The sequence below is a fragment of the Castor canadensis genome, chromosome 9 (genome assembly GCF_047511655.1).
Source record: "Castor canadensis chromosome 9, mCasCan1.hap1v2, whole genome shotgun sequence".
In the NCBI taxonomy this organism is placed as follows: domain Eukaryota; kingdom Metazoa; phylum Chordata; class Mammalia; order Rodentia; family Castoridae; genus Castor; species Castor canadensis.
Genome location: NC_133394.1, coordinates 21,621,614 through 21,636,895, shown reverse-complemented (window position 1 = coordinate 21,636,895; position 15,282 = coordinate 21,621,614). Strand labels below are relative to the sequence as shown.

At 41.0% G+C, this 15,282-nt stretch overlaps 1 protein-coding gene across 1 annotated transcript in view; it reads left to right on the top strand.

Moving 5' to 3' along the window:
- Window positions 1–15,282, top strand: part of Dchs2 (dachsous cadherin-related 2) — a 246,551-nt gene that overhangs the window by 135,113 nt on the left and 96,156 nt on the right. The window contains exon 3 of the mRNA XM_074041332.1: window positions 2,455–2,686. Within this exon, the coding sequence (XP_073897433.1) occupies window positions 2,455–2,686 (232 nt within the window). The remainder of the gene's footprint in view (window positions 1–2,454; window positions 2,687–15,282) is intronic.

Genomic DNA, 15,282 nt, shown 5'->3' with positions numbered 1-15,282 from the left:
TTTATTCACTCTGTCCAGCTAACATTTGTTATTTTTTTATAGGATTGTCTGATTTAGAGTCTGTAAAATCTTTGTTCTTACAGAGCTTATTTTATTCATTTCTTCACATCAGCTTACTTTGTCATTACTTCGCTTACCAACTTTCTCAGCCCCCCTTCAGCCTCAGTGACTGTTTGACTTTGAGGGAAACTAGAACAGGAAGGGGGCCAGGAGGAAAGGGACATCACAGCTGAGAATGCAGGCAGGTTGGAGAGGTGGTGGCAGCTGTCAGAGGTGTTGCATGCCGGGCTGGCCTCAGTTCACTGTCCCTGTCCCCAAGCCTCCCTGGACTCCTGCGGTGCACAGGCCAGCCTGGGGAGGGGACACCATGGTCTTTATTGTAGCCCTCGCTTCTCATCCACACCTGACAAGGCAGAGGCACTTGATTCAACTCAGAACCAGGGAAACCTCACCATTTCTAGCCACACGTCTCTCCATCCTTGTCTATTCCCCAAAGCCTGGTGTGCAGGGGACCTCAGGTGTGACATTTGTCATCATTAACTTCAGTCCACACTTTCTGGCCTTCCTCCTGCCTGCACCGCAGTGGCTTCCCTTCCTGTTTTACAAACCTTTTCTCTCCTTTTTGCTCGGTGGCCCCCCTGCCACATCAGGAAGAAAGAAACAAATAAAAAAGGAGAAAGGGGAGCAGGAGGGAAGGGAGGGAGGAACCCCAGGCCATTGTGACTCACCACAGACTTTTGCCAAAGCTGAAAGTAGCAGGATGTGCCAGATAGAAATGGAAAATGCGGCGGGAAGGAGGGGCACGTTTTGCTTTAGGAGAGGGGACATTGCAGCGATGATGTCATTCTGCTTTATTTGCTCCTCTTCTCCTTGATTTTAGGGAGGCAACACAAAGAAAGCCTGCGATCCATGTCTCACTACATGTGCTATGTTACCTGTGTGTGTGTGTGTGTGTGTTACTGTGGATTGAACTCAAGGCCTTGCACTGTCCACTTCCTATCTGGACAAACACTCAACACTCAAGCCACACCCCCAGCCCTTTTGCTTGTAGTTTTTTGTTTTTTTTTTCAGATGAAGTTTCATGCTTTTGCCTGGGCTGGCCCCAGACTGTGATCCTCCTACCTCTGCCTCCTATATAGCTGGTATTATAGACATGAACCAACATGCTCAGCTTGTTCATTGAGATAGGGTCTCACTAACTTTTTGCCCTGGCTGGCCTAGTCTACAGTCCTCCAACCTATACATCCTGTATAGCTGGGATTGCAGAGGTGCACCACCACACCTGGCTTGTTTTTTGAGATAAGGCCTCACTAACACTTTGCCCAGGTTTGCCTCCAGCCCTGATCCTCTTACCTCTGCTTCCCAAGTAGTTGGGATTACAGGCATGGGCCACTGTGCTTGGTTCCACTTTATTACCTTTCTAAAACTTGAAAATTCCAGAATTCTGAAACAACCATGGACCCAGGAATGCAGGAGAATTTCCTTTACTGGCCTTCTTGTTATGGCCACTGTCCATTCCATAACCAGGGATTCCAAGACCTCATGACTACCCCTCTTTCCACTCTTGCTGCCCTCCAGTCTGTTCTGAGCACTGCAGCTGGAGCAATGGTTAAAATCAAAGTCAAACCAAGCTGCTCCTGTGTCCAAAACTTGCCAGTGGGGAGGAGCCAGGATCTTTTAGAGACCCACAGAGGCCTCTATGTCCTGCTCCTACCTCTCTGACATCAGTCCTGGGCTGTCCCTGAACAGGCTAGGGAGGTGCTCAGCATTCCTGCCTCAGGGCCTTTGCACCTGCTCTTTCCTCTGCTTGTTACTCTTTTCTCCCAGATACCTGAAGTCTAGTTACCTCATGTAGGTCACTCCACACTCAAATCGTATTTTCTAGTGATGTTTTGAGGGACACTCACCTGATCAGTGCTCCTTTCCCTTAGCTCTTACCAACATGCATTTCAAAATTATTGTATGATAGCAGTGATTTTGTTTCTTTTTGGACCCTGGAACAATTTTTGTTGAATACCTTTAGCCTTTTTTCTGAGATATTGCTTCATAAGAACCTTTAATTATAATCTCCTTTTGTTTGTTTTTGGAGACAGCATCTCACTATGTAGCTCAGTCTGACCTGGGACTTGCAGTCCCCCTGCCTCAGCCTCCCAAGTGCTGGGATCCCAGGTGTCGGCTACCATGCCCGCTTTCATTCCTGTTTAAGAATCAGTACTGAATTGTGGCTGCCATGTTATCACATGGGAACTCCTATCTCCAGGTTAAAAATAAAATGACTACCTACATATGTGTGGATGTGTACATTTGAGGGTCACTGTCAGTCACTGCGTATCACATGTTTACATATGTACATACCTTGCTGTTTCAGAGGTCTGTTCCAGTGTTGCTGTTACTGATTCTGAACCCCAGTGCTGTCAGAGACCTGTCTGTAATCCCATCCCATTCGTCCCACAGGGTGGACTCAGTGCCCAAGCATTTGTCCGTGTGGAGCTGGAGGATGTGAATGACAACCGCCCTGTGTTCAACCCGCCAACCTACGTGACAAGTATCAGTCGGGAGGCCCAGCCTGGTACCGAGGTCATCAGTGTTCTCGCCAGTGACAGGGACTTGGGGGTATACGGAACAGTGTCTTACGAACTCCTTCCGGGAGACCTGTCGTCCCATTTTTCCATTGACTCCACCACAGGTACGTGATCAGAGGACACTTTTCAGCCTTTGGACCTTAAACACAACAGCTGGAAAATTAGTAGAAGTGATTTTTTTCAGTAGCAGTAGTGTTGCAAGATTGTGCTTTCCAGAGGGCACAGGCATGTTTGCAAAGCACCTTTTTTGTTCGCTGATCCCTGAATCTGAGTCCCCACTTTGCCTCCTACTGATCTTGTGACTTTATTGACCCCAGTTTCCCCATAGTGCTAATAATATCTGTGTCACAGTGAATTACGCAGAAGCATTAGCCAGTGGTATTTCCTTGGCCTATGCTCAACTCCCTTGCTTTGTAGGAGTGTGCAGCCCAAGGGCAACTTGACGTCATGTCAATGCTTAATAGATGATATTAACACAGAGATCCAATAGATGTCTTTCTGTACAGCATTTCCTTCAACTTTGAGGTCTATACTTTATCTGGTATTTCCTTATGCTTTTCAGTCTATACTATGTCTGGTATTTCCTTAATACTTTTCTGCTTTTCCCTTCTTTCTAAAGTGATATCTAGAGCTCCTTTCATTTCTCTAACATGGTAATTATGTATCTGCCTAAGAAACCCTGTAGGCACATGGAATCATCTAGAAACAAGACATATTTAAGAGATTACCTTCACTTTCCTGTTGATTTCTTGCTAACAAAATAATGTTTTAAATATCCCACTCCAAGAAAACATGATATTTCAAGGAAACAGTATTCTATTACAATACTCTTGAGATACGCAGAGATACTCTGGTCCAAAAATGAAGGTACAAAAAAGAGAAAAGAACATTCTTCTTTTACATTTCTTCACTTGATCTGAGAAGTGGACAGAATGTGGTGATTGGTATGGTGATGACTGTGCCAGTCCAATCTAAGGCTAGACATTGTATGCTGTCTCTTGGGATCTTCACAGTCCCTTTGCCTTGACCATATATATCAGTAACAGTTCAAGCAGAAAATGTTATCCACACAGCTAGTTTGCCTTTTCTCTTGGCCCCACTAGGTAGAGCCTGGTGAGGGTGCTTCATCTGGCTGTGGGAAGGGACAGGGAGCTGGGGGAGATTAGTTATTTACACAATTTTCTTTGCTCCAAACAATCCCCTGATGTGGCCCCTTTAACATTTCAAAGATCAGAAGAAAATACTTTTGTAGGAAATTAGTCTGCTTATCTTGGCTTTTTCAAAATTCCTCTTTACTAAGGACCTTAGCTGCCTGTCAAGTCATAGGCCCTGTAGGGCACTAGCGTTGCCAAAAATATATAGGTCAGCCCGTAATCAAGGTCTGGGATCTAAAAGCCTATAGCAGAATGTTTGTAAAAGGCATCAACACACTCATCCGGTTTTCCCTGGAAGAGCTTGGAGAATGAGCATTCTACACTGTTTTCAGAAGAGATCTCCGTCACTGTCCTGGCCATGGTCAGCCCCACGCGTCCCTTCCTGGCTCTGACAACAAGACGAATGCCACTGGTAATCACAGAGAGCACTTATGTGGCTGTTATCTAGGGGAGCATCATGTAATATTTCTCCTTAAAGCAAAGACCAAACTCATAATGGAAATCGCCTTGGGTTACTATTGCTGGCAGTTCTGATGCCAGTGGATTTAGATGGGAGAAGTTTTTCAGGCAAACAGTACTTAGAATTTGATTGCTCTTAATAACAAGTATGAGCAATTCTGTGAGTTCTGGGAATGCTTTACTTTGACCTTCGAAGGAGAATGAAAGAGTGTCATGACTGGCTCTGGGGAAAGGTGGTCCAGGAAACAGCCAGTCTCCAATTTGAACAGCTGAGTTTGGAGTTCTTTTGTGGAAACTGAGAACTGACCTTGTGTATATTTTGGGTGAACTGGTGGTGTTTTGATGTATGTATACACTGTGAAAGGATGAAGTCAAACTCCATAACATCCATCACCTCACTTGCTTATAATTTTTGTAGTGTGGACATTTAATATCTTCTGGCTTAGCACTTTTCAAGCATGGAGATTTGTTAATAATCAGTTACCATGTTGAATAATAGATCTTCAGAACTTACTGATCCTGTTTGATTGAAACATCCTTTTGATCAGTTTCTCCTATTCCCCCAATCAACCACCATTCTACTCTCAACATCTACGAAATCAACATCTTTAATTCCACATATAAATGAGACCAGGCTTATATGTGTATGCCTGGTTTATTTCATTTAACGTCATTTCTTCCAGGTTTATCCATATTGAAGCGAATGACAGAATATCCTTTTAAAAGGTGAAACAGTATTCCATTGTGAATATACCACATTTTCTTTATCCATCCACTGATAGACACTTTGGCTGGCTCCCTATCTTGGCTATTGTGAATGATGTTGGAATGAATAAAGAAGTCCAGGTGTGTCGTTGACATACCAATTCATTCCCTTTGGATATAAACCCAGAAGCAGGTTTGTTATTTTTAACTTTTTGGAGACTCTTCATACTGTTTTTCGTAATGGCTCTGTCACATGCTATAAGAATGTTCTCAAGGATAGAACAAGAGTAGTAGTGAAATGTACCTCTCCTCTTGGGTTATGATTTTAGTAATTACATAAAGTTGGGCTTTCTGGCTTCACGACTGGGCCTGTTTCTACCATAGCTGCCAGTACCCAGTATCCACATAGTTCTAAGAAACTGCCTGGATCAATAAGTATTTGTAAAGGCTGGAGGTGTGGCTCAAGTGGTAGAACATCTGCCTAGCAAGCCTAAGTTCCTGAGTTCAAACCCCAGTACTGCCCCAATTTTTTTGTACAACAAATGAATAAATAATGTCTATAAATAACTGGAAAGTGATTTAAATCCTCACTAAAGTTGCATGGGCTTTTCATTGATAACATGAACCAAAACTTAATTTAATATTGTCTTTCTGCATCCCAGAAAGGCAGAAACTCAGCATGGCAGGTGGCCCTTTGACTTCCTCCTACTTCAAAACTCCCTACAAAACCTCATCAAAAGTCCCTGAAACTTCTCTGGCTTATCTGTGCTGACACTTCATTTTTTTCCCTCTCCTTCCTCTGTCTTTGGATTTATTCTTTTCTCTTCCAGAATGACATAGGTAATTTTTCAAACTAGCCTCAGTGCCTTTTAATTATTCTCCCTCCTTTTCACCTAAGTTCTTCTGTAGGCAGGTAGAGGAGAAATAGTTCTGTAGTGTGGTAGTACTGGGACTTGCTGAGCGAGCCATCCATCCATTCTCACTTCCTCCTGGAATGTTCTAACATCTTTCTTAGTGACATTCACTTCTTTACCACGGCTTCATTCCTCCTTTCATATGGGTTATTTCTGTACCGGACATGCTATTTTAAAGCTTACATAATTTCTGAGGTAGGCTCATGTTTTCCTGAAAACTAGAGATTGTTCATTGATCTGTCTGTGCCACACAACCTAGATTCATGTGTTTAAAAATAGAGCTCTGTGACTTACTGTATTCATCTGGTAAAAACAATGTTTTGGAGAAAACTGGAAGGGGGTGTGGTGAAGTCATGGTTGTTTTCTCTTGTGGGTTTATCTTCCTGTTCTCTTTCTGTTTCTGGTTTTCTAAGTTTGTTGTTGATTCAAAGAACATTTTTGTCAAATGCGTGTAGGCACCAGGAGAGAGATACTGACTAGGGCCTTCGTTTCTCTTATTCTCAGTCCATTGACTTGCTTTGATGTGGGCACGGAGCAGACCACATTGTTTTGATTTTTAAAAGGAAGAAACACAAGGAGCACATTTATTAATAGCTCTTTTCATCTATTTTTAATCCCACTTTATAAATCACACGTAGATTGGCCCTCCATTTTTGAAGTGCTCTCTGTATTTAGTAGCGTTAAAAGGGAAGTTCTTTACCTTTTCAGTTTGTCCTTATCATTTAGTAATTTTGCACTTGACTTCTAATTCAGATATTTTAAGATGACAAATAGGTTTCAAGCACTTAGGTTTGGCATTTTTTGCTACCTAAAACTGCCTCTTTTTTAGGGCTACCTTTGATTAAATTCTTGTGATTTACATTTTTTTATGGAAGGAAATTAATGATATAAAGATAGAGGTGGCTCGTGGCACAGTTGGTAGTGCACTGGACTTCTAGTGACAAAAGACAAGTCAGTAAAAATTCTAAAAAGTGTGTAGCTTATCAATTCAAGGCAGAATTCAGTGCTTATTCAGTGCTCACTGTGGACCAGGCACTGTTGTAGGTGAATATTAAGCTTAGAATAATTGACTATGTGAACTAAGCCATTGCCTGGTCTATGTTTAGTTGTGATAAACCCAAAATTCAAGTTTAGCACTAAAGAAGAACAGGTAATCAATGCCACACAAGACCAGCCAGGCCTTGCTGTTTAGTTGTGTTCTTTTGTTGGTATGGGTTGTGTGTATTTGAACGTGAACTATAAGTAAAATGTAGCAGAGACTGTTTTCTTTATTTCAAGGGCAGATTCTTTCCTAATGTTAGTTTTATGCTCAGATTTCATATCATGTAATGATTCTCATAATTCTTCATGATCGCCACTTTCCTCTGCTTAACATTTGGCATTCTGCTGTGTAGTTAATAAATTAATACCACACCTCGTTTTATAAAGGATGTGAGCCTGCTTGTGCCAAATAAATGATGACTTTTTTCTATTTGCAAGACAGAGTCTGAAATTAATCATGAGCACCCTAATAAGTATGTATGTGATTTTCAAAGGAACCAAAAGCATGTTAGAGAATTTTCTCATGTGCTTTTTCAACACAAGGTCATAGACTCAGTGAGGTGGAAAGAACCTTCCAAATCAGCCGCCTCATTTCGTGGAGGGAGAAATTGAGGCAGAAAGCGATTTGGAGATTTGCTGACAGATGCAAACAGGCAGTATTTGGGAAAGATGTTTAAGGTTACGTCTCACATAATAATATTTTAAACTTTTACCTTTTCCAATACATCACCTATTTGAGTCTTACATCAGCTTTATGAGATAAACAAGGCAGATACTTTGATGTTCGTCTGCAAATTAAGTGGCTGAATACCCTATGAGTCTTCTTTGGGTGGGGCAGTGCTGGGATTTGAACTCAGGACATCATACTTGCTAGGCAGATGCTCTACCACCAGTCCTTTGTTTGTAGATTGTATTTGTTGGGGCTGGCCTTGAACTCACAATCCTCCTGCCTCTGCCTCCCCAGTATTTGGGATTACAGGTTTGTAATCTCACCATGCCTGGATTATTATGAGTATTTTTAAATTTAAGAACAAAGCTAAGATTAATACAGGTTCTATTGATTCATATAAATAAGACAGAAAGTGATCTCTCATTGTGATTTGTTATGTAGGCCAATGTGAAGCACCTAATTATCTGTTGATTTTTAAATTTACTCTTCATTGAATAAGTAGAATCTAGTGGAATTTTCCAAAACAGCTATATTTTTCTTAAAAATCTCTACAGTTGTTAACTTGAGGTAATATGCTGAATCTAGTCCTGGCAGTCACTACAATTAAGCCCCAAGATTTTTGTGCAAAATAAATAGCACAGTGTCATTTATTGGTGAGTAAATTTCTATATTCACACAGACTGAATATAGAAGAGATTTCACAAATTTCGGTAATTACTAAAATTGATATCCCATAGCTTTGGTCTTCCCTGTTTTTCAGAAAACCACATTTATAGACTTCATATCATGGTTTTGTACTTATTTTCATTCTTTCTAACTATCTCATAGCTTATTTTAGTAAGGACCTACAGATTATTTTATAACTCTGGATTCCCACCTTGGTAAAACTATTCCATCTTTTCCAGAAGATTTGATTTCTCAAAGTCAGTACTGCTTAGTTAGTGGAAGAGCATGATCTTACATAACTATATTAAGTATATATAATGTATGTTATAGAAGGTAGATTTCAATTAAGAGACAACCTTTGTCTTTAAGTCCTTTTACTATTCAGCCAATTAAAAAAATTATCACCTCAGTAGTTTCCTGTTTATTTTATTTATTTATTTATTTTTATTATTCATATGTGCATACAAGGCTTGGTTCATTTCTCCCCCCTGCCCCCACCCCCTCCCTTACCACCCACTCCACCCCCTCCCTCTCCCCCCCTGAATACCCAGCAGAAACTATTTTGCCCTTATTTCTAATTTTGTTGTAGAGAGAGTATAAGCAGTAGTTTCCTGTTTAAATAAAAAGTGGCAAGATGAAAAGTATAGATAAATAACAGTGTACCTTATGACTGGTGTGTAAATAAAATACAAAACAACCAGGGTTCTATAAGTTACCCAGTGTCTGTTTGTTAAAATTAAAGTTGATTTCCACACTGGGGGTTAACGATCATTTGCAAGTGTCATGCAAAATAGGAGTCAAGTAATCACTGCACTTAAAAGTATTAAAATGTACTGTTATAAATTTAAGCTACGAATGTATATGCAAAGAGAGCTATTCATTTTATTTATGATTTTATTATTTATTATTATTTCTTTCTTCTTCCTCCTTTCCTTTTCCTTTTTTCTTCCCCTTCCCTTCCTTTTTCCTTTCCTTTCCTCTCCTCTCTTTTCCTTTCCTTCTCCTCCTTTTCTTCTTCCCTTCCTTCTCTCTTTTTCTTTCTCTTTCTCTGTCTTTCCTTCTCTCTCTCTCTCTTTCTCTCTCTCTCTTTCTTTCTCTTGCTCTCACTCTCGCTCTCTCTTTCTGCTGGGGACTGAACAGGGCCTTACAAATGTTAAACACAAGCTGTATCACTGACCTGTATCCCCAGCCTCTGTTTCACTAGGCTGACTATATTTCTCTTTCATGATAAAGAAACAGTAAGGACAAACTCCATGTATTGACAACAGTAATTACTGCAGGTAGGGTAGACTTCAGACTCTGGAAAATTTAGAATAGCCAGGCATGGTGGCATTGGCCAGATGCAGCCTGGGCTGAGGCACCTTGCTTGCCAGCTCAGATTTAGATGGGGAAGAATGCATGGAGGAGATGAAAATTATTAGGCATTTGTTGTAAGAAACTAAAGTGTAAGTTTTGGCTAAGTCACTAAGATAGAATTCTGCAGAGATTCTAGATTTTTTGCAGGATTTACAAAGAAGACTCATCTTGTCAAAGGTAAAAGGTTGATAATCTGGGGAGAAAGGGTTGATCGTTTGAAGAGAGGTGCTGTGGATTTGTGGGTTCCCCACCTTACTCTCTACTCAGAGAGCTTAGAACATGTTTCCTGCTGAATGGGGTTAACAGTAGACTCACAACTGACTGGTACCTGAGAAATCTTAAGGAAGGAATGACTGGTAGCAGAATAAAGGAGCAGTTTCTGAAGTGGAGACAAACTGCATTCCAGGACTTTGTAGACCAAAGAGTACTTCCTCTTTCTCCTGGGTGTAGGTCATTTGCAAGGGAGCGGGATGGGGTTGTTTTAGGTTGTGTCTTGACAGGACCAGAGGGAGAGCTGCCCACTTCATCAGGAGACACACAAGCAATAATGAGCAGTCATGTAGAATGTGCTCACCTGTACTAAGCCAGCTTCAGATTAGAAGTTAGAAGCTTTCTCTAAAAAAGCCATGAATACACCTACTGTCATTTGTATCATGAGTGTTGAAAGCTTGTCTCCAGCCATTGGCATATTGTGTGGAGGGACCAAATGGGAGGGAGTAAAGTTACTGGGATCATGTCCTGGAAGGAGATATTGGAACCCTGGCCCCTATTCTTCCTCTCTCTCTCTTTGCTTCCTGTTTGCCATGAGGTGAGCAGCCTCCTCTGTCACATGCTCTCGCCATGATGTACTGTCCCTCCCAGGCCCAAAAGCAACAGGGCCAACAAACCATGAAGGAAACCTCCAAAACTGTGAGCCCAAATAAACCTTTCCTCCTTTTAAGCTGCATATTTCAGTTGTTGTTATGATGATAGAAAGCTGAGTAATACAGTACTGATAAGTGAAAATGAGTTTTAAACAACTGCTCAGGCTAACTAGTGGGGGTGCTAGGTCATTGTGATAGTGCTTGTCAGGTAGGAGCTTCCTGGCCTCCTCCCCGCCCCTCCTTCCCCCATGCTTCAATCTTGGATGGTTCAGAAGTAGGTGAACAAGACAAGGCAGGAGCAGAGTTAAGGCAAAACAGAGAGGGACTGTGAGAGAGAGAGAGAGACAGAGACAGAGAGAGAGTACCAACTATTTTTGACAACTACATGTGCCCCATCCAAACTTTACAGTATATTTAGAGTTTTGGTTATCATGTAGTCCTGGATGTTTTATTATGAAATTGAGACTATTTTCTGACTTTGAGCAGCAGAAAGAATTTTAACTGGTTGATAGTAGCTGTTGAAGTCATAATGGGTTCCTGAAAGATGAGATGATGAAAAGCTCCATCAAGTGGGGGTGGATTATGAAGGAAAGTAAAAGTATGACAGAGAAGCCTGAATTAAAGTACAATGTGAAGGTTTTGTTCATCTGTGTGATGAAAGTGATATTTAAGGGAAGTTACCTGACAGCAGAGGGCTGGGTGGATTAGAGAATTTGAGCAGGTCTTGGTCTAATCTGGGTATAAAGTAATGAAGTCTGTACTTAAGGAGAAAGCAGTGAAAACAGAGCAGAAGTAAATGATTGGATAATATTTTAGAGGAAAATAATATAGGAGTGGTGACTAATTAGATTTTTTCATGAAATAGAGGATAAATTACTCATGATTTCTTTCTTTTTTTGTGGTTCTGGGGTTTGAACTCAGTGTCTCCAATTTGCTAGGCAGGGACTGAGCCACACTCCCAGTCCCCAACACATGATTTCTTAATTTTAACTAAGATGGTTAATGGTTCAACTGATATCTCATTGGCAAATGCCCCAGGGGAAGTGCCACCAAGGAAAATGTACAGAACTGAAATTCAGGTGAGAAGAGGTGGGAAGAACTAGAATTAAGTTAACTACTGAAGCCATGAAAAAATGAGTATTTGGAAAGAAAGAGTGGTTTTCAAACTTTAAATGATAAGTACTGATTGAGCTTATAAAACCGACACCCCTCAGGGGTCCTTCCTTGAATCTACTCAGAATATCTGGGTAGCAGCCTGGGAAATTTTGTTTTCATAGTTCATTTGATGCAGGTTGTCAGGGACCACTCTTTGAGAGCCTCCTGGGAATAGAACCCAATACCTGGTACTTAGAGGGATGCTTAGAAGTCTGAAGAGGAGGGAAGACTAAGGGAGAAGTCTAGTAAGGGAGAAAGAGAACTTGATACGACTAAAGAAAAGACTCAAAGAGCAAGGGGACACCATGGATCCAACCAATGGGAGGAGTCAGGAGCATGAAGATGGAGGTAACACCCACTGGCCATCTTCACCTTCACCTGGCTGTAGCCTTTTTGTATCAGGTATGTTTCTTATAAACCATACACGGCTGGATTCAGTTATAAACTTCTGTTTTCAACTAGAGTATTTTGACTGTGTCCATTTCCTAAAGACTTTCCCAGTTTAAATCTGCTACTGGTTTTCAGTCTCACACATGTCAACACACTTCCTCAAATGTTTTTGTGACTTTTTTTTTTTTACTGTGGTCTTGGATCTTTGTCTGAGAAAATTCTTTGAACCCTGGAGATGAAGATGGGTTTCTCTGGAAATTATTTGTATTTCTTCTGTCCAAGTATCCTTGAGAAACATAAGTCAGTACTGTGAGTGTGTGTGTGTTTGTGTGTGTGTATGTGTGTGTGTATTTGTATGTGTTTGTGTGTGTGTGTATGCGTGCATGTGTGTGTGTTTGTGTGTGTATGTGTGTGTATGTGTGTATGCGTGTGTGTGTATGTGTGTATGTGTGTGTGTGTATGTGTGTATGCATGCATGTGTGTGCGCGTATGTGTGTGTGTGCGTATGTGTGTGTGTGCGTGTGTGTATGTGTGTATGTGTATGTATGTGTGTGTATGTGTATGTGTGTATGTGTGTGCATGTGTGTGTGTATGTGTGTGTATGTGTGTTTGTGTGTGTATGTGTGTGTGTGCATGTGTGTGTGTATGTGTATGTGTGTGTGCGTGTGTGTGTATGTGTGCGTGTGTGTGTATGTGTGTGTTTGTGTGTGTATGTGTATGTGTGTATGTGTGTGTGTATGTGTATGTGTGTATGTGTGTGTATGTGTGTATGTGTGTGAGAGTGTGTGTGTGTGTGTGTGTGTGTTGCTAGGGTGCTAGGATTTGAACCCAGAAACTTGAGCATGCTAGGCACATACTCTGTCCCCAGCCCCCCAGTCTCTACTATTTTAAACCAAATTCTTGGCTTGAAAATTTTCACATTATCCTATATTGTGAATTCAGACTGCTCATTGATGGGAGTTCTGTTTTATACTTAGGAATTTTGAAAAAAAATTTACCACCTCTATTTACCACCAAGTTTCAAGTCAGACAATTTTCTTTGCAGTGTACTGGGGCTGAAGGGTCTTATTTCTAGCTCCTTCTTAAACTGAAATTTTGTAGACCTAATTTTATTTGACAATTCTTTTTTCTTTTTTTTTTTTGACTGTACCAGAGTTTGAACTTAGTTAGGACCTTGAGCTTGCTGGGCAGGTGCTCTACCATTTGAGTCACAACCCCAACCCTTTTTTGTTTTAGTTATTTTTTTGGATAAGACCTTATACATTTTGCCTGGGGCTGGCCTCAGACCATGACTCGCCTCCCTGTACTTTCTTTGTAGCTGGAATAACAGGTCTGTGCCACCAACACTGACTTCTTTGTTGACATGGGGGTCTCAACATTTTTCCCAGGCTGGCCTTGAACCTTGATCCTCTGATGTCTGCATCCCATGTAGCTGGAATTGCAGGTAATAGCCGCTGTGCCCAGTCCCTAATTGTATAAATTCTTGAGAGACTTTCCATTCCCAGCTTTTCTGTCCTCCTAAAAGGCCCTGGCCTTGAGTTCTGCTTCCTGAGATCCACAAAGTCATTGAAAGGAAAACTCAAGGCCTCTAGGGTTTGGCATATGTCCTGAAGGTCAAGACTCTGTTGTATGCTGCTTCGTCACTGGGTTCTTGACATCACTTAATTTTTAGGCAGCTGTACTGTCACTTTATTGAACCATTTCAGAGGATGGATGTGCATATTTCAAGCAGCACTTGCTTGCAGGAAGGGCGTCAGAGCCCCTGCTGCTAGAAACAGAAGTTGCCTTTAGTACTGTCTCAACCATGGTCTGTAAGACAAATTAATCTGTGTTTGTCTTGTTTTATGTGTGGGATAGTTAATTTCACCTATATTACTTCATGGGGGTCAAGAAAGAGGCCACAAGGAAGCTCTGCACTTGGTAGAAACTAGGAACATTTACAGGAGCACAGGCCAGAGAATCTTCCTCAGGATGCCTGGCCTTCTGAAAGATTCTACACCCTAGAACTCCTGCACTTGGAAGGCTGGCAACTTGTATCTCCCAGAAGGTCGAGCCTAGGAGGTTGAGTGAGAACAAAGGAGGCTGGTGCTTTTATGGCCTCAGATTTATTGATTTGGAGGAGAGTCCATATTTAGTCTGGATGAATGGCATGACTTGGGGCCAGGGATGGTTTTCTAGGTAGGACTGTAAACTCTTGAAAGTCCATTTAGAAAACAAAGAGTTTATGTGACACATAACAGTAATAACCGTTTTCGTGTCTGGACTAACGTAAAGCCCTTCACAATGTGTGTGTGTATGTTTATTTCACTCTATATTCAGGTATGTTGAGGCACTTAGTTATAACAACTGTGGTCAATTTCCCTAATATGCATAATTCATAGAAAGAGCAAAAGCAGCCAATGCTTTCATTTAAGGTCCTTTAAGTTTAAATATTATAATTGCCCAAACTATTATTTAAATAAGGAGCATTAATCCAGGAGAGCCTACATAGGAAGGGAGTATTTTTCAATGTTTGCTGTCTTAATTCTCTGTGTTTTTCTATTTTCAGTGTGTTTATGTGTACCCTCTAAGGTTTTTGTAATTTGTTTTATCACTGTTGCATGATTGTTCTGTAATTCACAAACCATATTATAAAAACAATGGGTATTTGAATATGATTTCCAGATGACAGCCCCTCCCAATTCCACATGCTCTCCTCAGTCCTCCCATGGAGAAAGTGTAGGGTAATGCCTTGCTAGCATTTCCTGACCAGAGGACTCTTTCTGGTCACACTTTGTTAGCATCACTTAAAAGCCTTTCCTTACATCTCCCTTTTCCTTCTCTGTTGTCCATCTTTTCCTTCTCTGTTGTCCATTTTTTCCAAGATCCCCTGCTTCACTAGGTCACTCTGAAGAGAAGCCAAACCCATCACAAATGCCTGTGTCCCAACTGTTTGTTCTCAGTTAGAAGACCATTTTCTTGGATACGGCTTTCATGTCAGCAAACCTGAACTAGAACTTGGGAGGGCTTGAACAGAAGGTGCTGCTCTTCCAGAGCCTGGTTTGCCCCTTCCCTGAGACCCTCTCCTGCACCCCACACTTTCATAAAGCACATATTTGTAATGGACTCATCTTACTTTGGTGAAAATAAAAGTTAAAAGTAAGCATATAGGAAATTTCTGACCTTTTCTACCTATAGTTAGCATTAGTAAGTTTACTTTCCAATATATAAAATTGATTTTATATTTGGGGAGGAGATTTATATTTAAAAAACAGCAGGTATTCCCTGGAAATCAAAATTGTATAATGTCAGTTTTTTCTAATTGAAGTTCAAGAATTGCTTACATAT